This window comes from Prosopis cineraria, unplaced genomic scaffold (assembly GCF_029017545.1).
Source record: "Prosopis cineraria cultivar Desert tree isolate PC_DT_omini unplaced genomic scaffold, ASM2901754v1 PC14, whole genome shotgun sequence".
Lineage (NCBI taxonomy): Eukaryota > Viridiplantae > Streptophyta > Magnoliopsida > Fabales > Fabaceae > Prosopis > Prosopis cineraria.
The window spans coordinates 20,712,497-20,739,964 of NW_026555345.1; the positions used below are offsets into that span (position 1 = coordinate 20,712,497).

The following is a 27,468-nucleotide window of genomic DNA, read 5'->3' on the forward strand; positions in this document are numbered from 1 at the left end:
AGCAGTGAAAGAAGAAATTTCTAAAAAAAGATAATTCATAGACATTTTTATAAAAAAAAAAAAAGATGTCGTGTATCGAGGACTTTGAGAATGTACTTTATAATTTTTTGGTCAAAAGAATGTACTTTATATTTTATTTTTCATTATTTTTAAAAATTTAAAAGTATAACCCCTGCCTATTAAAATTAATCCAAATCCTGCAAGGTGAGACTACTTTTACCTATGACAACCTCATGAATATCTTAAGGATATTTTTAATATTTTTATTTAACATGGTACACATTTTAGGATTAGAACCTAAAATTTCAAAATAAATTGATTGGACTTCTTCAATTTTTTTGGGCCAAAGACTTCTTCAATTAATAGAACCAAAATATTCATGGTATATTTCTACAAACACTCAGTTAACGAGCCCCAAAAAAGGATTAAAGGAAAAAGGAAAATGTTTTCTATTTTTAGTTATGTTTGTCTGTGTTTTTTTTTTTTTTTCCCCAACGTGTAATACTGTTACTAACATTCTAACAATTAGCGCGACAAATGAAAATGAGCTTCTTCTTGGGTGCTTCGCAGTCAATTCAATAAGCCGCCACCTCATTCATTCCAATTTGCTGACTCTTCCGTTTCAAATTTCTTCGAATTTACACTCAACCCCACTTTTCTCTCCCTATAAATGCCTCTCTTCCTTCCTTCTCTCTCTTCATCGCCGAACCCCAAACCCTCTCGTTCCTGTCCCTGCTCCGATTCTCGCCTATTTGCTCGCCTCAGATTTCCCACAATGAGATCGCTAAGACTCTTCGCCTTCCCGATTCTCAGTATTCTTCTCATGGCCTTCTCTTATCTCGGCCAAGCACAGGCACAGGATTTGGCTTCTTCTCCAGCACCTCCTCCTTCAAGCGATGGTTAGTTTCTTGTTTTCTGTCTTCTTTTTCTCACCTCTTTCTCGTCGATTTTCCTCTTTTAAGTGCTAAATCTGGGGACTTTCTGATTCTGTATTTGGGGATTGTGTTGCAGGCACTGCCGTTGATCAAGGAATTGCTTACTTTCTCATGGTGGTTGCGCTCGCTATCACGTACCTATTCCATTGATTTCGGATTATTTCGCTCCCCAGATTCATTTTGGAATACATATTTTTTTTTCCGAGGGAATTCCAATATTTTTGTATTGTAATTAGCAATAAAATTATGCTCTTGCAATAAAAAAAATTTTACCCTTACATCTGTCCGTAGCCAGACCACGCTACTCAATGCAATGCTTCTAAATATAATTTTAGGTTATTATGCCGGACAACGGACGTTGACGGAAGGAAAATTATTGGGTTGTGCTTTTAAATAAAATAATAAAATAATATCTGATTGGAACAGCTCAAGTCCACTTGGTTAGGGCATCGATTCGTGTCACCTTTCCAATGAGTAAGAATCCGAGAAGGAAGCCAGCAGAAATTGAACTGCGAGACATGCGCGTACAACTGGTCAAGCTTTACAATTCGTCAATGTTGAATGTCCTGGATTTTAAGTTTCTTTTTCCGAAAAACAAAAATTGATTTGGTCCTTTTAATTCATTTCGTTTAGGGAGAAGGATAAACAAATTTCAAAAAAATTAATTAATTTAAATTAAATTTCAAGTTTTAAACTCTAAAAATTTACAAATTTATCTTTTAATTTTATAACTGTATAGTAATGAATTTATAATTTATTTTTTAAAATTTTAATATGAAAAATTTATTTTTTCTGTTAAAATTTAAAATACAAGTTGTAAATTTATCATAATAAAATTACAAAATTAAAAGATTAAATTATAAATTTTAAAATTTAACATTTAAAACTTAACTTAAATCAATTGATTCTTTAGGATTTCTCTCTCATTCTTTTTTTGGTGAATTACTCCACGCTCAATGTCAGGAAGTTGTTATCATATAGCAGTATATTTGACCAAAAAAATATAGGGAGAGTTCTTCAAAAATTATTTGCATATAAGGAGTAATAACAATTTCCATTTAAAAATAATAAATTTATTTTTTATTTTAGTAACAATTCAACCTGTATTAATTTTTATTTGTAAGTAAATTTTTTGTTAAGTTCTTAGGTTTGATTCTCTCCAAAATATATATACATTTGTATTATCAATGATATACTTTTTTTGGGTACCTTTCAGAATTATAAGGGCACATCTATGAGCTTAGGATATCTCAAATGTGATTGTAAGTCGGCATTATCGTTTAATTCTTATATATGCTATTTTTCTAGGCAAAAGCAAAATGGGCAAACTAAATGTTATATGGTACGGAATTTAAAAGATATCAATTAGAATATCAAATGCTTCCTCTCCTTTTTCAGTGCATTGCCAAGTTGAACGCTTCAAAGCTAGTTGGATTGAGCCTTTCACTGATACTGGTGAACTACGTTACTAGGTTACAAGGTTTATTGGGCAAACATTTCTTCTAATGAAGTGTACTTGCTTCATGTCCAATTTGGACAGCTGGAATTTTATTAGGAGATAATGAAACTTTTGGTTATATAAGTTTGCATTAATTATTGATTTAATCTTTTAAGTTTATTTTTTCTTAATCTAATCCTTTATATTTTTTTAAGTCATTATGTCAATTTCCTACATTTTGAAATATAAATTGACCCTCAAATTAATTTGATATGTAAAGTATGGCAATAGTTTGACATGTATATATAGTTAAATGAAAATAAATTAGTTCTGATAAGTCATCTAATTTCCTTTTCTCCCTTCTTTTCACAAGCCATCAAGGGGGAGGAAATCATACTTGTGAAAATTGACTTGTCTTTGTTATGTAACATATGCATGTCAAATCATTAGCATATTTCATACATCATATTAATTTGAGGACCAATTTATATTTGAAAAGCTAAATGATTAGCCTAATAATTTAAAAAAAATATACAAGGTATTAAATTGATAAAAATTAAATCTGAAGAATCAAAGTGATAACTAAAAAAATTTAATAGACAAAAAGTTTCATTATATTTTTGTTATTATTTTTATTTTTAAATTTAAAACTATTATTTTTCTTAATAAGATGATAGTTCTAAGATTAATATTATATTGCATCTTGCTTCATTTAAAAAATATTTAAGAAACATCAAAATAATGAAATTTGGACCTTCTTCAAGTGGCTTTTCGCTAATAGAAAAATGTAAGTTAGGGAGGGATTTTAATGAGGGATGGTCTATTCCTCTTTAAATTATCAAAATAGCAAGAAAATTAGTGAGAGATATTAATTTCATAGCTTGACTTAAAATTAGTGAAAAAAAATAGTAAGAGACTGTCAATCCCTCTCTAAAATAAAATAATTAGCGAGGAAAATAGTGAGGGACTACTAATCCCTCTCTAGAATAAGACAATTAGCGAGAAAAATAGTGAGCGATTGCCAATCCCTCTCTAAAATAAGATAATTAATAAAGAATTTAGCGAGGGATTCTATCCCTAGCCAATTATTACAAAAAAAAAACTTTTGGCAATGACTTTGAATTATATATTTAATTATTTTTATTTAAAAATAAAAAATAAATTTAAAAATTAACTAAAATGTTCATAATAAAATTATTTAATAATTAAATTTTTCTTTATTTTAAGTTGATTTTCATTAATAAAATAATATTTTATTAAAAATATAATATAAAGAATAATTTAAGTAAAATATAAATATTTTTACATATTAATAATTGAAAAATAAAATTTAATATCTATATATGTGTGTATTTTTATAATATATTATTTGATATATTTATATAATTAAATAATATAGATTTAATTTCTTATATAATGATTGCATGTACCTTTTAGTTCAACTGACTAAAAAGGAGAGTATAAGGTTTAGAAAGTATGAGGTCAATAGTTCAAGTCTTGACTTTGGCATAAATATAATAAATATATAAAATGGTAAGGAGCAAATGACATGGTGCAAGGTAGATAGTGACATGTCATGAGTTGTTGCACATGTGGTAGGTGATGAGGCACGAGATATTAGGTGACATGACAGTTGACAAGGCACGAGATTGTTGGTGACATATCACAAGTTAACCTATATATGGTGAGTGATGTTGCATCACTATTTTTAAATATAGAAATATTTAATGAGAGATTAGCTAAGGACTAATTCCTCGCTAAATTATTGAATTTTAAATAGTATTAGTGATAGATTAGTTAAGGATTCAATCCCTTGCTAAATAGTGAGGAAAATATAATCTCTCGCTAAATTTAACGAGCCTTTTTTTAACTATGAATTTAGTGAGAAACAAAATCTCTCACTAAAATAAAATTTAGCTAGGGAAAATGGCATTTAGTAAATTTCATTTTTTTTAGTAGTGTTTAGGACATGTTTGGCTATAGATAGGAAAAATAAGAGTGAAAATAAATAATCTCTCTAGTCCAAAATATAAGCATTTTCCTTTAGTTAATCTTGGATCAAAATATAAGCAACCTAATACATATAAATTTTTTTCCATTTTTACCCCTTATATTTATTTACCTAGATTTTTGTGTAAATGTGTATCTTACTCATCATGGAGTGTATTGGATGAGAGAGAGAGAGAGAGAGAGAGAGTGTGTGTGTGTGTGTGTGTGTTTTTTTTTTTTTTATGAAAATGAGGACTTTATTCGTATGCAAAAAAATTGCTTATATTTTGGATCGGAAGGAGTATCAAATAAGCATGCTCTTCCTGTGATTCCATTATTCTTTAAAAAAAATTCCCAAAAAATGATGCAAGAAGTCCTTTAACCATTCTAGTCCCCCAAAAGAAAAATCCAAGCACACTCTTAGATCAAGTTCCACAAGGCAATATTGCTCCAAACAAAAGATTCTAATAGAGAAAACACAGTAATGATAATTAGGAGTTCTTTTTGGCCATGTCATGATGCAGTTTGGCACCTTCTTTATTTAACAAGGAAAGTAGGATCCACATAATCTAGGAAGAATACATTTGGTGGCTTAGTTTTTATTAAAAAAATAGAGAGAATTATTGTTGTTAATATTAACTGGTTAGGTTTCAGTTTAGCAAGTGAACTAATCCATTCTATTATTTCAATCCCAATGCCAAAAGTATTTTTTTTAATACAAGGCCATAGTAAAACTGTGTAAAAAGACCAGAAACAAAAATCAAGTCATGTTAGAAGCCAAAAGGCTACTACAATCCACAGGTGGTTTATCAAAAAAGGTAGTATCAAAATGGTCTCTTGAAGCCTTGTAGGCTAGAAGATCGGTGCACTGATTGACTTCTCTATAGACGTAATCAATGGTGATCTTTCAATTCCTCATAATGAGATTTCTGATATTCCTGATAGTTGCTGAAAGGGGATGGCTAGGATCAAAGTTACTATCAATAAGGGATAAAGCCTTTATAGAGTTAGTGTAAACATTCACTCTGTAAATCTTTGCGTCCTAGCACATGTTAAGTCCTTCTAGAATTTCCATAAGTTTGACTGTTGTGCTAGGTTGATAATTCATATTTTTAAAGAAACCCTTAATCCAACTACCCTTGTCATCTCTGATAAGCCCTTCACAAGCAGCTGCACCATTATGTTTAACGGAGCCATCAACATCCAGTCTAGCCTACCTTAGGAGGATTCCATCTAGCTTCATGCCTGTGTCAATTTTACTCAAAAGGTTAAGTTTGGATTGAAGTTTCATGTCATTGATAATTTGATGTGTGCTGGAGAAGGCAATGTCATTGTTCAAGCTAGTATTTTCAGAGTAGACTTTCTTACATCTAGCATTCCAAATGTTCCAACAAGCTTGTGCAAAAAGCTTCTTCCATGGTAATCTTCATGTAGATAGACTTCCTGCTTCATTTTTGGCATTCCATAATATCCAATCCTGCATGCGAAGAGAAAAGAAAATATTATATTTGGAAGGATTAACCAATTTTTCCCATACCTCCTTGGAGTCATAACAGTCTCATAAAATATGAATAGAAGAGTCAGAGAGTTACAACTAAGGGGGCAAGTATGATGCTGAATAGCATTCCTATTTGGGAGAGTATTGATTTGGAGTCGATCCTAGGTAGCTTTCCAAAAGAAGTATTTGATTTTTTCATAAGTAGGCCAGTTCTAAATTTTATGCCATATATCAAAGTGATCTTGGGTCTGGTGAGATTTAATTACCTTATAAGCAAATTTTATAGAGAAGTTGTCATCATTAGATGGCCTCCAGATAATAGTATCATTTTCATGATGGTTGTTAGGAGATTGCATAAGGACAATATGTTTAACAGCTTTCGGTTGAAGGCAATAATGAAGAATATCAAAATTCCAGCCACCAGTTGGCTTATAGAGATTAGAAACTCTAGCATGATGAATAAGATCGACATTGTGAAAAGCATAATTCACAAGAGGATCAGGCAGAGAAATCCATTTATATACCAAAAGGATGTTTTATCACCATTTCCTACTTTCCAACTAATATGAGACATGAATCTATACTAGATTTTGCATATGCTACTCCAAGTGTAGGAGCAAAAATTTGGTTTGACGACTATAAGGGTAGTAGGTTTTTTGCAATTATATTTATCGCATAAGACCTGAACTCACAGCCGATTCAGTTTAGTGATAAGCCGTCAGCAGAGTTTCATGATAAAGGTAATATTTTGATTTTTAAGCTTTTTGATGCCAAGACCCTCATCCTTTTTGTTAGAAGTGATGCATTCTCAAGAGAGAAGGTAGGGTTTCTTTAACCCATCAAATGAATCCCAAAAAAATTTTCTAGCAATTTTATCCAAATCTCCCAATACATTATCAGGTAAGAGCATAGTTTGCATGATGTAACTAGAAAAAGTCGAGAGAACAGATTTTATAAGAATAGATTTTTTGGCTATGTTGAGGTACTCTAGTTGGCCAAGTGAGAGTTCATCTTATCAATCAAAAGAGTAAAGTTTAGTTTAGAAATCTTCTCGTGAATAAGAGAAATTTTAAGGTATTTGCTAAGGTTTCCCGTGAGAGAAATTCCAGGATCTTCGCTAATTTGCAGTGATATGTTGGTGTTCATATTTTTAAAGCAGCAAAGCTTAGATTTGCTAGTATTGATTTTATATCTCAAAGCATTGCAAAATGTCAAAAGACATTGTTGGATGATTTGCGCTTGGGTAAGGGATAATTCTACAAAAAGCGACAAATCATCAGTAAAAAAAAAGATGAGAAATAGGGGGCCCATTAGGTGTTAGCCTAATTGGCTTCCATTCATTGTTATCAATGCTATCCAGAATGCAATGACTTAATCGTTCAATATAAGGAACAAAAAGGTAATGTGAAAGAGGGTCTCCTTGATGAATGCCGCGAGAAGGATTGAATTCTTTAAAAGGTTCACCATTCCATAAAATTCTCAAACTTATAGTAGAGATAGCCATCTATATTAATTTCTTGAAGTGACTATTTATCCCAATAGAGTTGAGAGTATCATCAATTAAATTCTAGGATAATTTGTCAAAAGCATTTTTGAGGTCCACCTTGAGAGCCATGTAGCCTTTTTTTTCTAAATTTTTTTTCTCATAGAGTGGATGATTTCTTGAAAAATAATAATTTTATTACTACTATGTCGCCCCTGTATGAAGCTACTTTGATGATCATCAATAAGATGGTTCATGTAATCACGCAAGCACAAGGAGAGAATTTTGGTGATAATTTTGTAGCTGACATTACATAGAGAAATATGATAGAAGTCTTTCATGCAAGTAGGGTAATCAATCTTAGGAATCAAAGTGATAAAGGTGTCATTAAGCTCTCTTATATAATTTGGCTCTTTAAACACTATTGAAAATTCTATCCTTTATGTCATCCCAATAAGAGTGAATAAAATCAACATTAATACCATCAGGTCCTGGAGATTTGAAGGGTCTAATATTAAAGGTAGCACTTTTGATTTCATCCTCAGTCACTTTCTTATGTAATAATTGAAGTTGGATGGAAAATTGAGGAGGAAAGCATTTAGCTATAGAAAGAATAGGTTTGACATCAGCATCTTCTTTAAAGAGGTCTTTAAAGAAGGAAATAGCCATGCTTTTAAGGATACCTTGATCCTCTATCCATTTGTCATCTTCACCTTTCAGAGCAAGAATTTGATTTCTTTTTTTCCTAATAATGGATGAACTGTGAAAGAATTTTGTATTTAAATCCCCCCACTTAAGTCATTTACATCTAGACTTCTGGAACCAAATAAGTTCTTCTTGTAAAAGAACTTTGTTATAGTCTTGTCAAAGAGATTTTTCTAGCTTTCTAAGGAAGTAATTATCTTTGTGGCTTCTATTTTTATCAATTCCTTCCAATCTCCTTATAATTCTTTTCTTTTTAGAAGAGATATTGCCAATTTTTTCATTGTTCCAGGTGGTGGTAGAATTAGCAAATCTAGTAGCTCCCTCCTTCTAATTATTATTTGTCCAAGAATCTTTGATAATAGGAAGGAAAGATTCTTCAAGCATCCAAACAACATGACAACAAAATGGTTTTAATTGATGTTCTTGGGAGGCCTCTTTAAACAATTGAAGTCCAATAAGATGATGATCAAAACCATATCTAAGAAGGTGGAAGGATTGGCTTGGTGGAATTTGAGTCTCCATTCAGTAGTGTAGAAAGCCCAATCAATCCTCTCTTTTACATTACCATTCTCCCAAGTAAATCTGTCACCAATGAAGTTGAGCTCAAGAAATTTGAAAGAATTTATACAATGTTTGAACTATTTCATAGATCTCCAGTTGAAATTCATCCCACCGCATTTGTCATCACATGAAAGATAAGAGTTAAAATCCCTAATGACAAGCCAACGATCAGAATTATTATTAGCTATAGAAGTGATGGAATCCTAAAGCATATCATGATGTAGAGGATTAGAATCACCATAAACACGTGAAAGTAAATAGGAGTAATGTGAACACTTTATTTTGTTCCGGCATATTTACATTTAATAAAAATAATAATAAATTTAACCCAAAATATATATATATATATATATATATGCAAAAATGAAATTTAATCTTTCTTAAGATTATATTTTTAAAATAAAAAAATTTATTGATAGAACTTAATCTTATAACTAGGGTTTTATCTCTTTTAGTTCACTAAAATAACTAAATATATATATGTATAAAATAAAAATGAAATTTGACCCTTTTTAGGATTATACTTGTTTTTTTTTTTTTTAAAATCTTGCTTAAACTTTGAAAAAATCTCTCAATAATTTAAAATATTAGGAGTCAATTTGTGAGAGTTAACTTAAAAAAGAAGAGGTGTTCTTGTTTAGTTCAAAATTACATTTTTTGTCTCAATCTAAATTTTGAAATTAATTAGAAAAACAACAAAAATAATATAAAATAAATTAGAAAAATAAGGGGAGTAAAACGCTACACTCCACAGCGTTTCACTCACCCTTTTTTATCCTTGCATTTCGCCTGGCCGAGAACGAGCAGACAAGATAGGAGCAGGCCCTAAAGGCCTTTCAGTTAGCATAGATGAAGAGAAGAGAGAAATAAGAGGGAGAGAGGGAGAGAGCAGAAGCATCATGCCGCAGAAGGAACCATACACACGAGCAGAAGAGCAGTGTGAAAAGCTTTTGCTCGACACAGCAGATGGAGGCAGAAAAGAGGAGAGCAGATCAGACACGCATGAAAACACAGAAGAAAAGTAGAGGAACCAGAAGAAAAGCGAGAGGACAGAAGAAGCACACGGACACGGCAAAGACAGAAACTCGACGGAAGGGAAGGAAAAGCAAAAAAAAAAAAAAGATGGTGATTTGCGATGGAAGCGTGTATCGCGAATCTGGAGTTGATACGACAGAAAAGCAAAAAAAAACAGAGATGATGATTTAAGAGGGAAGTGTGTAATGGTAAGTAATTGTTTACTGTCTATATAAAGTCTGAGATTGAGGATTCTAGAGAGAAAAAAACCAGGCGAGAAGAGACCAAAATATTTGTGGATGTTCTAGAGAAGGGGACCGAGAGAACTAGTGGAATTCATTGTTGATTTTGGAAGTAATCTGAGGCTTTAAAGGCGAGAGAGGTTTGGAAATTCCCAACTACTATAATAAGTTCAAAATTCATGAATCCAAATTACTCTAATCTTGATCAATTAGCCTATGTTATCTGGTTGATTATTTTCCTTTGTTTTTCTGACTGTGATTCGGTGTTGGTATAGCGAATTTGGAGTTGAAAATTAGTTGGAATTTTTCTGCATGTTTTTTCGGCCAACTTATAGAGGGATCTAGGTTTAGCTCTATACATTTATGTGTTGAACGAGTGTTTGTCATGGCTAAATAATTTGTGCATGTTTGAAATCATTTAGAAGCTTATAGACAGATTAGCAATTTAAGATGTCTTTTAGTTAGAAGTTGATTGCGTGAACTATCTGAATTTTAGTGTGAATGGTATATTAGTAAAATATGAGAGGATGCTTTTAAGTTTTAAAATATCAACTAAAGATTATGGGTTGAATCATACTTTTTTATTTTAAGTTTTCATGGATCACTGTTCAACTATCTATAAAATTAGATATAATTTTATGCCCTCAGTGATCAGAGAATGTAATTCATTGAATTTCTAGCCTCATGGTATTTGAAGATTTATCATCATGCTTGTTTATTAATCATGAAAACTTGTCAATTTCATGTTGACTGTTTTGGGTATGGTTGGATTATAATATTAATCTTCATGCTCTTTAATTTATTGGCCGTGTGAGATTTTAAGAAATCTGCATAGGCATTCAAAATGATTCTCCATTGTGTAAATTAATAAGGTTTCGCATATAGATAAATTCAACTTATATATATTGATATGGGTTCCAATGATCCTCCATAAAAATTAACCTTTTTTTTTAACTTAAATCGACAAAATATTTAAGTTTTCGTGTGAGAGTTCAAGGAATTTTCATAGAAATTTAAATTAATTGCATCATCATATGGGATAATAAATCCCCACAGATAATGTGATTATTAGTTTATATATAGTAAATAAATAATTTTTTGTAAATAAAATAAAATATAAACGTTTTTTAATAAAATTAATTAATTAAATTAATATATTTACGTGGTAACCTTAAAATCTTTTGATCAGATGAAATTTTCAAATCTTTATAAACTGCTAAGATAATTATTTTTTGTGAGTTAATAAGATTTTGCTGTTATGAGGATTGCGAGTTTTATCATACTCTGTGAGTGATAAAAGTCCCCGTGGGCATATTGAATAAATTTTTAATATATAAAAGAAAATATATTAAATAAAATATTTTATAAATAATCTAAGATTTCATATGGTAAGGAAAATATGAAATTTTAAAAGGCATTAAGGTTATTTGAATGTCCATGAGTGACAATAAGTCTCCTTAAGCATATTAGAAATTTTTTTAAAAAAATAATAATAACACTTTTTTATGTTGACAAAGTGAATTTTCAAAATAAAAAAAAAGTATAACAACGAAAACAGTTTCAAAATTATAAATGAGAGTGAGAAAATGAAGTTAAATTATCTTTGCAAATTAAAACATACCAACTCACATTTTATAAAATTGTTTCATTTGTGATTGATAAGTTATTTTTTAAAATTTATCTTTTTATGAAAATTATAAATAAAAAAGCCATTGACACTAGTCTTATCCCAAATTATATAGACTTTGATCCCCATCATAAGATATATAGGCCTCAAAGTTTGATTCTGAGTCAAGTTCTCCTTTGTAAATAAATAAATAAATATTCTCCAATTTATTATTATCATTTTTTAAAACACATGAATAAGAAATAAATAATTAAAATAACTTTAAAATTATATTAATTTAACACAACAAACTTCGGGTAATCGTTCTTACAGACAAATGTTGTGGGGTGCCTAATACTTTTTCCACACTCAATCGATTCCTGAACCTATTTTTTCTTTTTGTAGACCATCCTTATTCTCCTTATTCTCCTTTAAATAGTTTCTTAAGATTTTTTTTAAAATTTTGGTGGCGACTCCCATTTCTTTGCTCTTCTTTCTAAAGGTTGAAACCTTTGCTCTCGCATGTCGTTCGCGTCACATTTTTGGATGCAACAAGTAATTTTTGGCTAAAATGTTAACACTATAATGCAACAATTGAATATTAGAATAAATATGATCAATGTTAATAATATTATTATTTCATAATAGCCAAATATCGCCAGTATAACCAGTTGTTTCAATTTGAATCTAATAAGAGAAACCCGATTTATTGACTATTTTATGAGCCCTAGAGCCATTGGCTTGAGTTTCAAGCAAGATAAGGATTTGAGTGTGATAAGTTTTAGTAATTTCTTTTATATGTTTAGGAAATTTTTTTAGCACAAGCACCTCTATAGTTCCAACAAATTAAATTCATAATAAAAGAAATAGAGAAGATAAACCAAGATATAGACTATTTGTTTAGGATTTCCAGGGAGTCTTCAATTGGGTCATCATTAAATTCATCATCTTCCAGATCATCATTTTGGGCAAAATTTTGATAATCTTCATCAAGTAAGTCATCATCAATGAAATTATTTTCATCATTAATTTGAATAGGGTTGTTTTGATTGTCATTCAGATTTGTGAATTTATCTCAATCCTTAAGATCGCCCTCTTTGTATTGAGTTTCAAGAATAATGCTGAGATTGAGATCAAGGTCCGGAGGTATCTTGTGGTCAAGTTAAGAACATGGGTTGGATTGAGAATATTGCTGGATATTGATTTCTTTGTCTCTATTTGATTGTTGCCAGACTTTAGGATCAAGGGAGAACAAAGCTTCAAATACGGCATGCTTAGTCTTTTTAGAGTAGCTGATCATCTTGTTTTTTTCGTTTATGGGCTTACTAGAGCCCAGGTCTCTTTTGCTTCCTCTCACAACATTATGGACTCGTTTAGAAGGCCTATTAGGTGTGTTATTAGTCTGACATTCGGTTGAAGGTTTTTTGTCCAGATTTATTGTGCTTGGGTCGTCCCCTTTAAAACTTAGCCCATCATTGACAGCTAAAAGGGCTTTATCAGACTTCTTTACCTCCTTTCAAGCTCCAATTGTGCCTTCTTCATCATTTCCTTCTTGCTCATCTGACCTAGCCCTCTTCGTTCCTGGCATATCCTTTTTGATCCATACCTTTCTAACATTTTTCATGGATGGGGCTTTGGGTGGAACATTGGAAGGATTTTGCCTCTGTTTTTCGCCGTCTGAGTCGTGTTCTAGGTTGGCCAAAATGTCAAATCTTGATCTGGAGGTGAAGCTTAATTACGGTTTTGACGTGCAATCTGATTATTTGCTAGGTTCCTCGAAAATCAAGCATTTTTCGGATGTTTGTACTTCATCCATTCTCCGAATATCTCCTCCGGCAAGATGGTGCTTTTTTCCTATGAGTCCTAAGCTATATGATTCTAATGTTGTTCTTCTGCTTCTTCGAGCACTATTGGTTCATGTTGCTGTGTTGATCGAAATTAGTTGTACATTCTTTAGCTTTATTTTCGATTTTGTTCAAAGGATTGTGAGGGCAATTGTTTTTGTTATGTCCATAGCAACCACATCCAAAGCAAATCACGTTCAAACTTTCATATTCCACATTATAGATTTCATCCCGAATCAGAAGCTTGGGAACCAATTTTTTTTGCAGATCCACTTCAACACTAATTCTCACAAATTTTCCCCTTTCTATCTTCCCCTGTTAGTCCTTAAAGTCAGATTCAGATAGGGAATTAGAGTCTACTTTCAGAGTTTTCCCTATCCAATTACCCAATCTCTATAGTATCTTTGTCATAACATTGAATTGGAATATTAGTTAGTCAGACCCATAACGCAATTTTTCCTAAGATACTAGAATTTGGATTGAAGCTAGCTGACTAGCGTTGCACAAGAATACAATGATCGAAGATTGTCCATGGACCCCCTATGAGAATTCTATCACAGGTTGACTAATCCTTGGTTCTAACAATATAATAACAGTTAACGAGATCTATTAATTCAAAATCTTTTAGTTGTCAGTTGTCACATCTTAGCTAACTTTGGTTTGAGAGATTTAGGATTGAGGTGTAAACCCAGAATGTTGAGGGCTATCGCGTTCATCCATGGTAAGTAGATTTTTTTTCACTCCTCATTAGTGATTTGGAGAGCAAGGAATTGATCCGTTAGCTTTTTTGTCCTTTCCGATGGTGTCCAGTTCTGGTCCAGTTCCTTAGCAAGAGCTTCATTCTGGAGATGGCTTGTTTCTCTACCATTATTGATCCCGAAACATCCATTGTATCCTAGAAGCGAATCTTTGTAGGAGACAGGGGATTTTAGATGATTGGAGCGTTGCTCGACTATTAATACTTGCATTAGATGCAGAATCATCACCATTATGTAGCACTCTTGATTGATCATGGTGATTCATTGACTCAGAAGGCTTATCATGTTGGATTTTTATTTCTAGTTCTTGCTGTGCCTCTGAATTTTTGTCAATCATTTCCTCATCTGGCTTTGAGTTGTTTCTGAGTAATAAGTCGATTTCTTCTTTGGATGCAGGTGGGTTAATGATCTCTTCCTTGGCTGGTGAAGCCGAGAAGATGAAGTTGGGATGGAGTGGAGACTTTTCATTCATGGAGCAGAGCATGAGAGCAGAATTTTTCGTTTCAAGCTGCTTCAAAAAAAAAAACAAAAAGAAAAAAGTTTCATAAAGTGTTTATTTTTTCTCTTCTTAAACACCTTGCAACACTGGCCTTCCATGTTCAACAACTTGAAGCTTTCCTTTTGGTCTGCCATTCGAACTTGCAATCCGTAGGCTGAGTGTGCAGCACACTAACCAACAAGCTACAAGTTTTCATGGCAACAACTTGAAGCTTTCTGATTCTACTGCAGCAATGGATATAAGAAACTTGCTATCAGTCATTGAATCAAGTAAGTTGAGGATGAAGATGTTATGTATGAAGCTCAAGAAAGAGAAGAAAAAGCTATTTGGAGTCTGCATCATCTTTTCTGCTAGTCCCTCATGATTTATATACTTACTTTCAGAATTTTGATCGAGGTTCTTCACAGGACGAATCAGATTATCTACATCTTTATCTGTTCGGTTTGCTGATCCTTCTAGAGTATTTTTTCTAGCCTAGAAAATTTTTGTGCTTTATGTCCCTCATTAGAATGATAAATTCTGCGTTGGTTAAAAAAAAAAAAAGAAGATAAATTCTGCTAAGATCAATTCACTATTAAAAGATAACTTGTCTATTCGTTTCTAGTTTCTTAATTTTCTAACTCAATGGATATATAAATTGTCGTTTTTAAATCAAATTAGCAAATTTATCACTTTGAAGAGCCTTAAAGATTATAGATTTCCCAAACACAAATTAAGCCGCAAATGTGATGGAAAGATGTATTTTGATGTAAAAATGACTACTTCGTTTTGCTGATGTAAAAAAATGATTGAGATGAAATTGATTGCAAGACCGTCTTTCAAAAACTAAACAGTTAATTCATTAGTTATTGATAGACTAATACGCAATTTTGAACAGAAAGCTAAGAAGATTCACTTATTGCTTATACAGTAGATCATCACACTGAGAGGGAACAAATTCAAAGCCAAGGAGAATTGTAAATAGGAGTTACAACAGATTTGACTTGAAGATACTTATGAAGGGCATGGAGTCCATAATCCCTTCCAAATCCGCTCATCTTGTACCCTCCATAAGGGAAGTCATTATCAAAGGCAAAATAGCAGTTGATCCAAACAATGCCTGCGCGAATGTGCCTTGACACTGTGTTTGCTATATCCAAGTCCTTCGTCACAATCCCAGCTGCTAGGCCATATCTGGTGTTGTTGGCACTCCTTATTGCATCGGCAATGTTCCTATATTGTTCATATTTCATGCTTCATTTCAACATTCAACCTCACAAATCCCAGTTAAACACAGAATCATGAACTTACTCGAACTTGAAGAGTGTCATCACAGGCCCAAATATTTCATCCTGCGCTATTATCATGTCGTCCTTTACAAAGGAAAGAGAAAATTCCATGGTTAATTTTCTGTCATATGAAAGACAGCCTGTTCCAAGAGTTTTGGGTTTAAAATCCACCTTGACATTGGTGAAAATTGTAGGTTCAATATAGTATCCCTTATTGCCCACTCGCTTACCCCCAGACAACAAGGTGGCTCCTTCTCTCTTTCCATGCTCAATATATGAAAGAATTTTATCAAATTGCTTCTTGTCAACCTGCAATAGTGTTACAAGTAGATGAGAACTTTGTTGAGATATCTTCACATTACTGTAGTCTAAAGATAGTTATGCTTGTTTAAACTGTCCTTACCTGTGGTCCTTGCTGAACTTTAGGATCAAAAGGATCTCCCACTACCCAAGCTTTTGCCTTTTCCACCACCTTCTTCTCAAATTCCTCGTAGATCCCTTCCTGAACAAAAACTCGGGAACCTGCAACACAAACCTCTCCCTGAAAACTCCAATGTAAGAAAATCAGCCACTGAAAGTGTAACTCCTTTTGAGAAGCAGCTAGATGTCCTGAACAACCAATTTTACCTTGTTGCAAAGGATGCCAAAGAGGGCCAGGTCAACAGCCTTGTCAACATCAGCATCATTGAAAATTATGAGGGGCGACTTGCCTCCCAATTCCAGGGAAACTGGCTTCAAATTACTCATGGCTGCTGCCTGCATTACTTGACGACCAGTTTCTGTTGAACCGGTAAAACTCACCTTCAAGTACATATTCCAGATCTCTTTATCAGACATGGTAGTCTCATGCAAAAAATAAAAAAAATATAATAAAATAAAACCAATGCTATGAAACTCCAAAGTACATCACATGCATGCAAATTACCGCATCAATGTTCATGTGAGAGCTTATTGCAGCCCCTGCAGTCCGGCCAAACCCAGTTATCACATTGAGCACCCCGTCTGGGATTCCAGCCTTCAAAAAGAAAAACCCAATTGTCTTAAAGAAATTGAATCAATCTAAATATGCTGTTCAGTGTTCATCAAGTAGGTTGTTCCGTTTTCATATTCGGTCTAATTTATTGTCTCTGATCAGTCAAGTGAGCTTAAATTGAACCATACCAGCTTGGAAAGGTGGGCATAAAAGAGAGCAGTGAGAGGAGTTTGCTCAGCAGGTTTAAGGACCATGGTGCAGCCAGCAGCCAAGGCAGGGCTAACTTTGGCGAAGAACATGTGGGTAGGGAAATTCCAGGGGATGATATGGCCAACAACACCAATAGGTTCCATTAAAGTATAAGCGTGAAGATTCCTTGACGATTTCAACACCTCTCCATGAATCTTATCCGCAGCACCCGCATAGTAACGAAGAAGACTAGCTACATGGGGAATGTCTACCGCCTTACATGTCGTGTATAGCTTACCCCCATCAATGGTGTCCAACGCAGCTATCTCCTCTACGTTCTCTTCAATTAGATCGGCCCATCTCATCATTATCTTCGCTCTCTCCTGCTTGGTATTTCATCGAACATTTAACATGGTACTTGCTAGTTACTAAACTGCTACTTCAATAACGGCTTCGAACTATATATCCATTTGGATTGCTAATTGTTAAGTATCAAAAGAAGAAAAAGAAGGCGAAGACATAAACGTACAGAGCCGGTCATGCGTGGCCATGGACCAGAATCGAAAGCCTCACGTGCCGCCTTCGCGGCGAGATCAACGTCTTCTTCAGTCCCCTCTGCTATTTCGGTGATCACTTCCTCTGTTCTTGGGTCCACAGTCTCAAATGTCTTTCCTATTTACATTTTTAAAAAAGAAACATCCAGACAGCGCAATTATCAGCATTAAATATTTAATGTATGTGTATATATATATATATATATAAAATAAAAAATTTACCTGAAATCTATGTAAAAAATTTATTACTTTTATAATTCTATATAATAAAAATATATTTAATAAAATTTATAAAAAAATATGAATAATATGACTGTATTTTCGAATTCCATATATCATGCAGAGAGAGGTAGTAAATTTAATAATTATCTATAAGGTTGGCAAAAAAATAATTACCTATATCATATTTGTCCTTAGCATTTTATTTTGATCTATAAGTAGATTTGAACCCCTAATTTCTATTCATATACAATCCAACATTGTGCTTAGCAAATTTTAATTGTAGCAGCAGTCATTAAGTTTAATTCATTGCCTTCAGTTTTAAGTCTTAAGTTTCCACTACAAGTTGACTTGGATAAGATCATAAGTGGCAATTACAGCACAGAACTACGCGCTCTTTTTGAGTCAAAAAATATGAAATATTAAAGAATTATATTAACATTTTCAGTCCTTAAAATTATGTAATTTTTTACAAAACAACAACAAATCTAAGCAGGATCAGCTATGTGAATAATATTATATTATTGCACTCTATCAACATTTAAATATATTAATGTTAAGTTTTGAAAATAAAAATATCTATGATTATGATAAGAACAAAACTAGATGTAAATCTCATATAAACTTCTTACAAATTTACAAAATATTTATTTATTGCAAAAGTAAACTGTATTCCTTATGAGAAGAAGACAGAGTTAACGGGGGAAAGGAATTTTAGAGACAGAGAAAAAAAAAAAAAAACAGAAAAGGAAAAGTTAGAACCTGAAATGGAATCAACGAATTGTCCATTGATGAAAAGTTTGGTGAACTTTATGGTTGGAATGTTGGAGAAGGGATGAGAATGGACATCAATATCAGATAAACTTGCCATTTCTGTAGCTGCTAAATTACCTGTCACGTTACGTTATGAGGGCAAAAATCAGAAAGTTGAAGTAAAAAAGAGTATATATATACAAAGAGAGAGAAGAAGATCATGCTTTTAACAACTATAATGAATTGGTGTGTAATATGCATTCTTGGTTTCATGTGATGTTTCTTTTTCCTTTTTTGGTGCCACTTTGGAGCACCAATTTATGGCCAATACAAAGAATGTATCCATGAAATCCTTACTCAATTCTTTTATTTCCTCTTCGTGAAAGAGGATATTACATTTTTTCCCTAATGAACTATCTTGTATGTTTTTTCCATAAAGCATATGGTATCTTGGACTTACCTCACTTTAATTAGAGAAATTATTAGTAGTCTAGACTAGTTTCACCCAAGTCAGGGCAAAGATCTACCACTAATAAACTATGTGCCTTTGGGAATATTTGACAAAAATGGATCGACATAGAAAAAATTGGCATTGTCACTGTGCAAGGATGACACACATAAATTGAGAAATAAATTATTTATCTTTTTTTTTTGAAGAAAAGTTTAGCAAAGTTGACTCTAGGGAACTTACCAAGGCCATCCAAGGCATATTTTTAGGCTTGAAGAGTGTTTATAAAAATATTTATAAATTATTTATCAACAAAATCCTCACATCAATAGCGAAATTTAAGTCACAATCTTATAAGTTACAAGCCTAACCCTAACTATGTCTTGTTAATAATTAATCCGACTTGATATTAGGTTGGTATATGAGGAAAAGCTATGTTTTAGTATGATTCTTTATTTATAAAATTTGAAATTAATATCTTATTTAAAAAGGGTTGAATCTGTTAATACTCAACCTAATTGACAAGTTACAAGGCATAACATTTGAATTTGATTATTATATACAATCATTAAAATTTATGTACTTAAAAAAAACTTAAGATAGCATAAAGAAACAAGTTGAGATTGAGAGTGACAAACTAAAATTTGAAACAAGAACAGATCAGAAACGATGGGCTTACCTTGTGAAAGACAAGAATGATAAATAAGAGCATACATGAAAGTGATGAAAATACCAATATATAACGATGAAGACGGAAAATTATAGAAAAGTTGGTGACATTTTTCAGATAACTAGAGTGTATCATAAATTTAATGTTATAAAAAAATTATAATAAATATGGATTTAATTAGATTTAGATCAAAATCTAAATCCTTAAATTTGTATGCATGGATCCAAATAGCATTTATCTCAAATTCAATTTCAAATTGAAATCTAAATCCCACTAAGTCTAAACATAGCCTTAACACATCTATTTAAGAAACAAAATAAATCAGATATTGAGGCATGTTTGATTTGTTTTTCTACATAATCAAATGCACGAAAGTGTCAGAACTCAGAAGAAGGCTAGAAGTTAGAATATTACCTCAACCTTCTCTCTTCTCGCTGAAATAAAGCTATGAATATTTGTGAAATAATGAGAACCACACGAACTTGGTGGGGAATGAAGGGAGATCCCAACAGCCCTCTATTTACACACACACATATAGCCTTCATGACTTAAACTTATCAAGAAATATTGACTTTAATTCTATCTCACATTCATGTATTCAATTAATTCATGAATACATGTGTGTCCTTAAATTTATTAATCAATGCATGCATGTCCTACATTTATTATGGATATATTATGACTTTGGCCAAATTCCTATTTTTCTTGGTGTTTATATAACTATGACATTCCATATTTTTCAATATTCACATAAATGGAAAATTAATCCATTTGATCTTATATACTAAGAACCAATAATTTTGATTAATTTAAATAAGCCTAAAAAATCTTAACGCTTGGTAAAGGTCTTATTCCACTTCTTTCGCAGCTCGTCCAATTCTTTCAAAGTTAGAATGAAGCATTTACATAAGACACATCTCCAGCCCGCATATTAATTTTAATTTTAGAGTGTATTTGTTTGACAATTTTAATTTTTAAATTAAAAATTAAAATTATTTTAGAAAAGATAAAAGATAATTTTAAAAAATTTCAAGTATTTGGATCAAACCAAACAAGTTCAAAAGTTTGAGAGGTTATAGTCGAATTTAACTATATAAATTTTTTTTATAAACTCGAGTATTTTAAAACCAGCCCAAATAAACCCAATTCATTTGAATTATTGGGCTCTAAGTAATAGTACATGCAAGCAATATAATCAAGTGAAAAGATGTTGTGTATGCATGAACAAAGAAAAATTATATATAAATCCTGTGAAGCAAATTTATTTATAAATAAATTTTACAAAATATAAAAACTACAGTCAAGTCCTTTAAGATTTAAGTGTAATTAAAATGCAAAGATAATAATACCCTTATTAAACACATATTATGTCAATTAAATAATTAATTTATAACTACTTTATTAGTAATTTATAATTATAATTTAACTTTTTATAACTATAACTTCACATATAAAATAATTAAATAATCATGAGTTACTAACAAAGTTTAACATTAATTATTTATAATTACTTCATCAATAACTTATAACTATAATTTTAACTTTTTACAACTATAACTTCACATATTCAATAATTAAATTAATCAATTTAATTATTGAATATATGAAGTTATAACTATAAAAAATTTAAATTATAATTGTAAATTATTAATGATATAATTATTAATTTAATTATTAAATATATGAAGTTACAACTATAAAAAAATTTAAATTATAATTGTAAATTATTAATGATGTAATTATAAATTATTTAAATGATGTAGTGTGTGTATGTGTTTTTTTAATAAGAACATTATTATTTTTTTATTCAAATTTTAAATTATATTCAAGTCTCAAGTGATTTACTTGTGACTTTTAAATTTTATAAAATTTATTTATAAATAAATCAGCTCTACAAAACTCATAGATAATTTTTTTCATGAACAATGACTCTCCTGTGCCTCCCTCTCTTTCTCGCCTCCTAGGTTTATCCCATTTTTTAAAAATGAGTATACTGCATTCGAACAATTAATTTCCAAAATTTAACCAAGTGTATCAGGCTTTTGAGCTAATTATTTTTTCTAAAAACTTATCATCCTGTTATAAAAATTAATCTAAAATGCAAGGACCTGTTTGTGTTTCTCTTTCAAAAAATTGTTTTTTATTTTTAAAAATAAAAAAATAAAAAAATTTATTTAAATAAGTATTTTTTATTTAGTGTTTCTAAAATTATTTTTATTTTTTATTTTCAAAATCAAAAAAATAAAAATAAATTTAAGTTGTTTTGATTTTATTTTATTTTTAAAATAAATTATATTTAATTATTAAAAATTATAATTAACTTGATCAATTTTTATTATTAATTACTATTATTAATTATTTATAATTATTACTATTAATCATTTTTTAATCAAATAAATTTTTATTTTATTTTTTTTAAAAATAATTTTAAAAACTATATTAAAAATAATTTAACTTCTTGAACAAAACCAATATTTGAAATTGATAAACACAAGCAACAGGAGCGATGAAATCCAAGGTGTAGAATGGCGCAAGAATGGCCTGTGGAGAACAGGGCGCAAGAGAAATATTTTGAGTGCAGGTTCTTGTTCTTGAAAATATTTACATCACTGCATATATTTTTTCATCTGGATGCTATCAGTAAATGATGTTCGCCAACTTGAATTGTCTCGAGCTTGAATGAGTTTCTAGAATCCTCTGCTCGTTTCACGAAATCTTTGTCATGATCTGAGTTTTGTCTCCATCCAGCACCTTCAGATGAGTGGATCCGTTTCCAGAATACTGCATTTGTTTAAAGATTAACAGTCGTATCAAAATCATTCACTGATGAACTCAATCACACTCATACAATTCACAAAATATACCTCCATCAAAAGGTTTCATTACAAGTAAATCAAAACAGTCACACAGAATCTCTTTCTACATATTACATGTTTAATTTCACAGGCCGTTGATCACGCTAATTTTCATTTTACATCTTTTTACCGTCCACATCAACTGAACATGGCTAAATGGTGGCATGGCAATCTTCGAGTCCTTCAATCCTCACTTGCCGCTGATCTTTCCTCTGAGTTTCACGCCTAGAACTCTCTCCATCTTCGCCAGCACGGCCTGATTCGGCACCGCTTTCCCGTTCTCGTACTCCTGCACCACCTGTGGCCGCTCGTTAATCTGCTTCGCAAGATCCACTTGGCTCATCTTCTTCTCCAGCCTAGCCTTCTGTATGGCTGTTCTCACCTCTGCGCGTACCTTCTCCAGAGCCGCCGGCTCGGTTTCTTCATCCAGCTTCCTCGTGTTGACAACCGGAGCGTTTTTCTTATTCGATCCGGCGTCAAACTTCTTGATCGTCTGGACCTCTGCTCCTGATCGGAGTGCCTGATTCACGGCCTTTGGGTTGCGCAGATTCTGGGCCTTAGGCTTGTTCTTGTGTAGAACCACCGGTTCCCAGTCTTGGGTTATGGTTCCGGTTGATCGGCTTGGCATAGTCCAAGAAAAATATCAATGAAGCTGAACACAGATCGACAAAAGTTACGCTTGAGAGAAGGTGATGAAGCAGTGAACGAAATAAGAAAGGACTCGAAAGGGGATTTATAGAAGTGGTGTGTGTCTGGAACGTTCTAAGGGGAGGATTTGGTTATATTGGTCCGAGTTTTCTCTGGAAAGTTCGAGGACGTACCAATTTCCAAGAGACGGTTTGTGACACAATGGAAGATGTTGGAAAGCAGAACAAAACTGAATAATTCATTATGTTGAAAAAATGCCGCACACGGGCGTGCAGAATGTCAGCATGTATCCAGGCTGCATTGCCAAGTCAAAAGAAATACTAAGAAAGACAAGCTTACAAACTCGGCCCAAAACACTGAGAATGTCAGCACGGCCTACATAACACTGGCCCAATATTCAACTTTCAACACTCCCTTTTTAAGTTGGATCAAAAAATGTTAAAGGTTCCTAACTTGTGCAACACAAGCTCATGCATTTCTCTACCATGAGCCTTGGTTAAAATATTTTTCTTATTGTTCTCCTAACACCACATGCTTTAAACTAATCAACTCACTTTAAAGCTTTTCGCATACAAAATGACAGTCAATCTCAATGTGTTTTATTCTTTCATAATAAACTAGATTTGAAATAATTTGAATTGCATCTTTACTGTCACAATGAATACACACATAGCTAAATCATAAACATGCAAATTTGTAAATAAACCAGCAAGTCATATAATCTCAGACACAACACTTCCCATGACACTATACTCTACTTCAGTAGAAGATATTGAAACAATAGTTTGTTTCTTCAATTTTTCAGGAAATAATGGCCCCACCTAGTTTAACTAAAAATCCTGTAACGAATCTATGAGCTTCCAGGCATGAAGCCCAATCTGAATCACAATATCCTTCTAACTTCATGTTTTCAAAAGAAGGAAAGGAGAGACCTCTACTAAGGTCCTTTTTAAGATATTTGATACCATTTAAAGCAACCTTTAGATGTGATTTATTTGGGGTGCTTATAAATTTAATCAATAACTAGATTGTATAGCTTATATTAGGCCTATAGTTGTGGTCGAATATAATACTTTTCCTATTAATCATCTATATCTAGTAGGGTCCTTTAATAGGTCATCTTTTCCTCCCTTTTTAGGCTCACTGTGAAGCTTTAAGCTTGGATTTATAGGAACATGTCTGGTTTTGAGGCTTCTAAACCAATAGTAGCTATCAAGTCTAAAATATATTTCCTTTGATTTAGTATTAAACCATTTTCTAATTTAGCAACCTCAATGCCAAGGAAATATTTTGATAACCCCAAATCCTTCATTTCAAAATTAGCATGCATAAAATCTTTAGTTTTCTTTATCCCTTCATGACTGTTTCTAGTAATAACAAGATCATCAACATAAGCTAGAACAATAATAAACTCATCTTTATTTTGTTTGGTAAATAGCAAGTAATCATGTTTGCTTTGAACAAAACCACTAGAAATTAATGCTTCACACAGCTTTACATTCCATTGTCTCATTGCTTGTTTTAAACCATATAGGGATTTATTTAGTTTGCAAACCTTTTTCTCCCCCTGTTTACTAAATCCCATAGGAATTTTCATGGAGACTTCTTGATCTACATCCTCTTGAAGAAAAGCATTATCAACATCCATTTGAATCATGTCCCATTTATTATATACAGTAATGGCTAAAACTGACCAAACAGTGGTCATTTTCACACAAGCGAAAAAGTTTTAGAATAGTCTATAGCTTCTATTTGACTAAAACCTTTAGTTACTAACTTGACTTTTAACTTATTTAAGGTTCCATCAACATTAAGCTTCTTCTTAAAGACCTATTTGCAGCCTATAGCTTTCTTTCCTGAGGGTGAATCCACTATTTTCCATGTCCTATTATTTCTAAAGAAGTTATCTCATTTTGCATTTCTCTAATCCATCTTTTATCTCTTACTACTTCTTCAAAAGTATCAGGTTCATTTATATCATGTTAAAACTATGAAGCCTTTGTAGGATTCAAAAATGTTTGCATAGCTAATACTATGTTGCATAGGATACAAGATCTTCATATTTCTTTTCCTATCTATTTTGTTCAAATAGTCCACATCAGAGCAATCATAATCTCTAACCCGATTGGGAGGATTCCTATGTCCAATGGGTTTTTTAATATCTGGGTTGCTGTTTGTTTTCTTAATAGAATCAAGATTACTATTAAACATGTTATTATCTTGATTTGATTCATAGGCTTACTAACAGATTGCAAGGGCAAATTAGAAGACATAATAGGAAGGAATGTCATCAAAGATAAAAAGGTCTTGGAAATGTACCTAATTCTGTTGATTGACACTACATGACTGTTCTAGAAAAGGAAATTTATTTTCAAGAAAACAACATCATGATTCACAAAAATGTCATGATTTTTAATGTCATAAAAGAATATATCCTTTTGATCGATGGGATATCCTAGAAACACACATTCTATAAACCTAGCTTCAAATTTATCTAACCTCCCAAGAATCTGGCACATGCCAGACATCTAAACACTTTCATATTTAACAACTCAAGCTGCCTTTGTATAATATTTCATATGGTGTTTTAAAAATTCATGATCTTTAAGGGAATTCTATTAATGATATAAACAACAATTCTAATGGCTTCCCCCCAAAACTGAATAGACACATTAGCCGAAAACATTAGACTTTGAGAAACTTCAAACACATGCCTATGTTTTCTTTCTAAAACCCCATTTTTTATGGGTTATGCACAAAATTAGTTTCATGAATAATCCCATTTTTAGTGAAATATGTTAAAAAATCATGATTGAAAAATTCAACTCCATTGTCACTTCGAATACATTTAATTTTAGTAGAAAATTGATTTGTTATGAGGTGGATGAATTGTTTTAGATAAAAGAAAGTTTCCCGTTTGTTATGCATGAGATAAATCCAAGTTGTTCAAAAGAAATCATCAACTATAGTGAGAAAAAATTTGTAATCTTGGTGAGTAGGGTGTTTATAAGGACCCCAAATGTCAATGTGAAGCAAATCAAAACAACAGGCAGTTTTTATTTGATTGAAAGGAAAAGGCAATCGAGACTGGTTTGCTTTAAAGCAAATATCACAACTGGAAGAATTGATAGAAGATAATTGGCCTTGTAATGGAAATACATGTTTAAGAATTGAGTCAAATGGGTGCCTTAATCTTAAGTATCATATATTATCATCAAAAATAAAATGCTAGTATGAATATTAGATGGTAAAGTCAAGCTTTCATCTACCCAATATAGACTAGATTGCTTTCTACCAATCATTTGGTTCTGCCATTAGAGAGATCATAATACACATACATTAGGAAAAAATGTGACCACACATTCCAGATCTTTGTTAGGTGAGATATAGATATCAAGTCATAATAAATTCCAGGTGGATATAGAACATTTTCCAAAACAATATTTTCAAAAATCCTAACATTACCAATGTGTGTAACTATGAGTTTATCAGCATTAGGTATCTTTATTTTAAGTGGAGACCCATTGTATTCTTGATAAGTATCGAGAAAAGATAATTTGCTTACTACGTGACAAGATTCTCCTAAGTCTAATAACCAATGTGGTTGTGCATTATGTGTAAAGGTATGAGAAAAGGAATAGAAATTTGAACTTGAAGAGTTGCCCCAGTCTTTTGTAGTTATTCCTCCAACTAAGAGTGTCTTGGTTGAAAGAGATTGGATTTCCTTCTTCAAATTATCAATAATCTTCTCATAATTATTCGGAGTCAAAAGCTGGCAATCAAATGAAAAGTCCTGTTGTGGCTGGAGACACTGTGGAAAGTGGAAGCTTGAATTTGATTTGTTCGACTAACTTGATGTCCTCGTCCTTTTCCTCCTTGGAAATTTAGAGGGAATCTAATATATGAAATTAATTATCCCTCATGTGGTCCTTTCTATGGTAGTAAGAATACTCATTTGAGGAATTGGTCTTACAACGGCCCTTTGCATATCATCCTCTACCTCTTGTAGTTGTAGTTGAAGTTGAGTAATCGAATGTTGAAGGGACGAGGATGAAATGGAGCATTCCACTTCTTCTTGTGAAATTATAGAATATGCTTGATTAATTGATGGTAAGGGCTTTATGAGGAGAATCTTGCTTCTGATTGATTGATAGGAGTTGTTGAGTCCTGTGAGGAATTGAAGAGTTTTTTAATCACTGAATGTTCTTGGCATATTCAACGGAAGAGTGACATTTATAGGTAAGCAGGGGAACAATTGTAGAATATTCTTCCCAAGTTCTTTCAACTTTATGAAGTAACTTGAAACGAATGTACCTCCT

The 27,468-nt window shown here is 31.9% G+C and overlaps 3 protein-coding genes and 1 non-coding gene across 5 annotated transcripts; 2 read left to right on the top strand and 2 right to left on the bottom strand.

The window, feature by feature from the left end:
• Positions 1–655: 655 nt before the first annotated feature.
• LOC129293838 (arabinogalactan protein 22-like) lies at positions 656–2,183 on the top strand. Its single transcript, XM_054931950.1, has 2 exons — positions 656–899; positions 1,012–2,183. Exons 1-2 carry the CDS (start codon positions 671–673, stop codon positions 1,083–1,085), a joined length of 303 nt encoding a protein of 100 aa, XP_054787925.1. The 5' UTR covers positions 656–670; the 3' UTR covers positions 1,086–2,183.
• A 13,256-nt stretch (positions 2,184–15,439) lies between these two features.
• LOC129293477 (aldehyde dehydrogenase family 2 member C4-like) lies at positions 15,440–18,694 on the bottom strand. Its single transcript, XM_054931471.1, has 9 exons — positions 18,538–18,694; positions 17,532–17,674; positions 17,002–17,385; positions 16,766–16,855; positions 16,468–16,641; positions 16,244–16,381; positions 16,012–16,149; positions 15,863–15,924; positions 15,440–15,784 (listed from the first exon to the last, which is right to left on the bottom strand). The coding sequence occupies exons 1-9, from the start codon at positions 18,644–18,646 to the stop codon at positions 15,511–15,513; spliced, it is 1,512 nt and encodes a 503-aa protein (XP_054787446.1). The 5' UTR covers positions 18,647–18,694; the 3' UTR covers positions 15,440–15,510.
• A 375-nt stretch (positions 18,695–19,069) lies between these two features.
• LOC129294009 (U6 spliceosomal RNA) lies at positions 19,070–19,172 on the top strand. Its single transcript, XR_008589254.1, has one exon. It is a non-coding gene; the product is annotated as a U6 spliceosomal RNA (small nuclear RNA).
• Positions 19,173–22,228: 3,056 nt separating this feature from the next.
• Positions 22,229–23,200, bottom strand: LOC129292222 (multiprotein-bridging factor 1c-like). 2 transcript variants are annotated; one of them, XM_054929784.1, is made up of 2 exons: positions 22,632–23,200; positions 22,229–22,427 (listed from the first exon to the last, which is right to left on the bottom strand). In XM_054929784.1, exon 1 carries the CDS (start codon positions 23,127–23,129, stop codon positions 22,692–22,694), a length of 438 nt encoding a protein of 145 aa, XP_054785759.1. In that variant the 5' UTR covers positions 23,130–23,200; the 3' UTR covers positions 22,229–22,427; positions 22,632–22,691. The 2 variants fall into 2 exon arrangements, with proteins under 2 accessions (XP_054785759.1, XP_054785757.1); XM_054929782.1 differs by having other exon boundaries at positions 22,577–23,200.
• Positions 23,201–27,468: the final 4,268 nt, after the last annotated feature.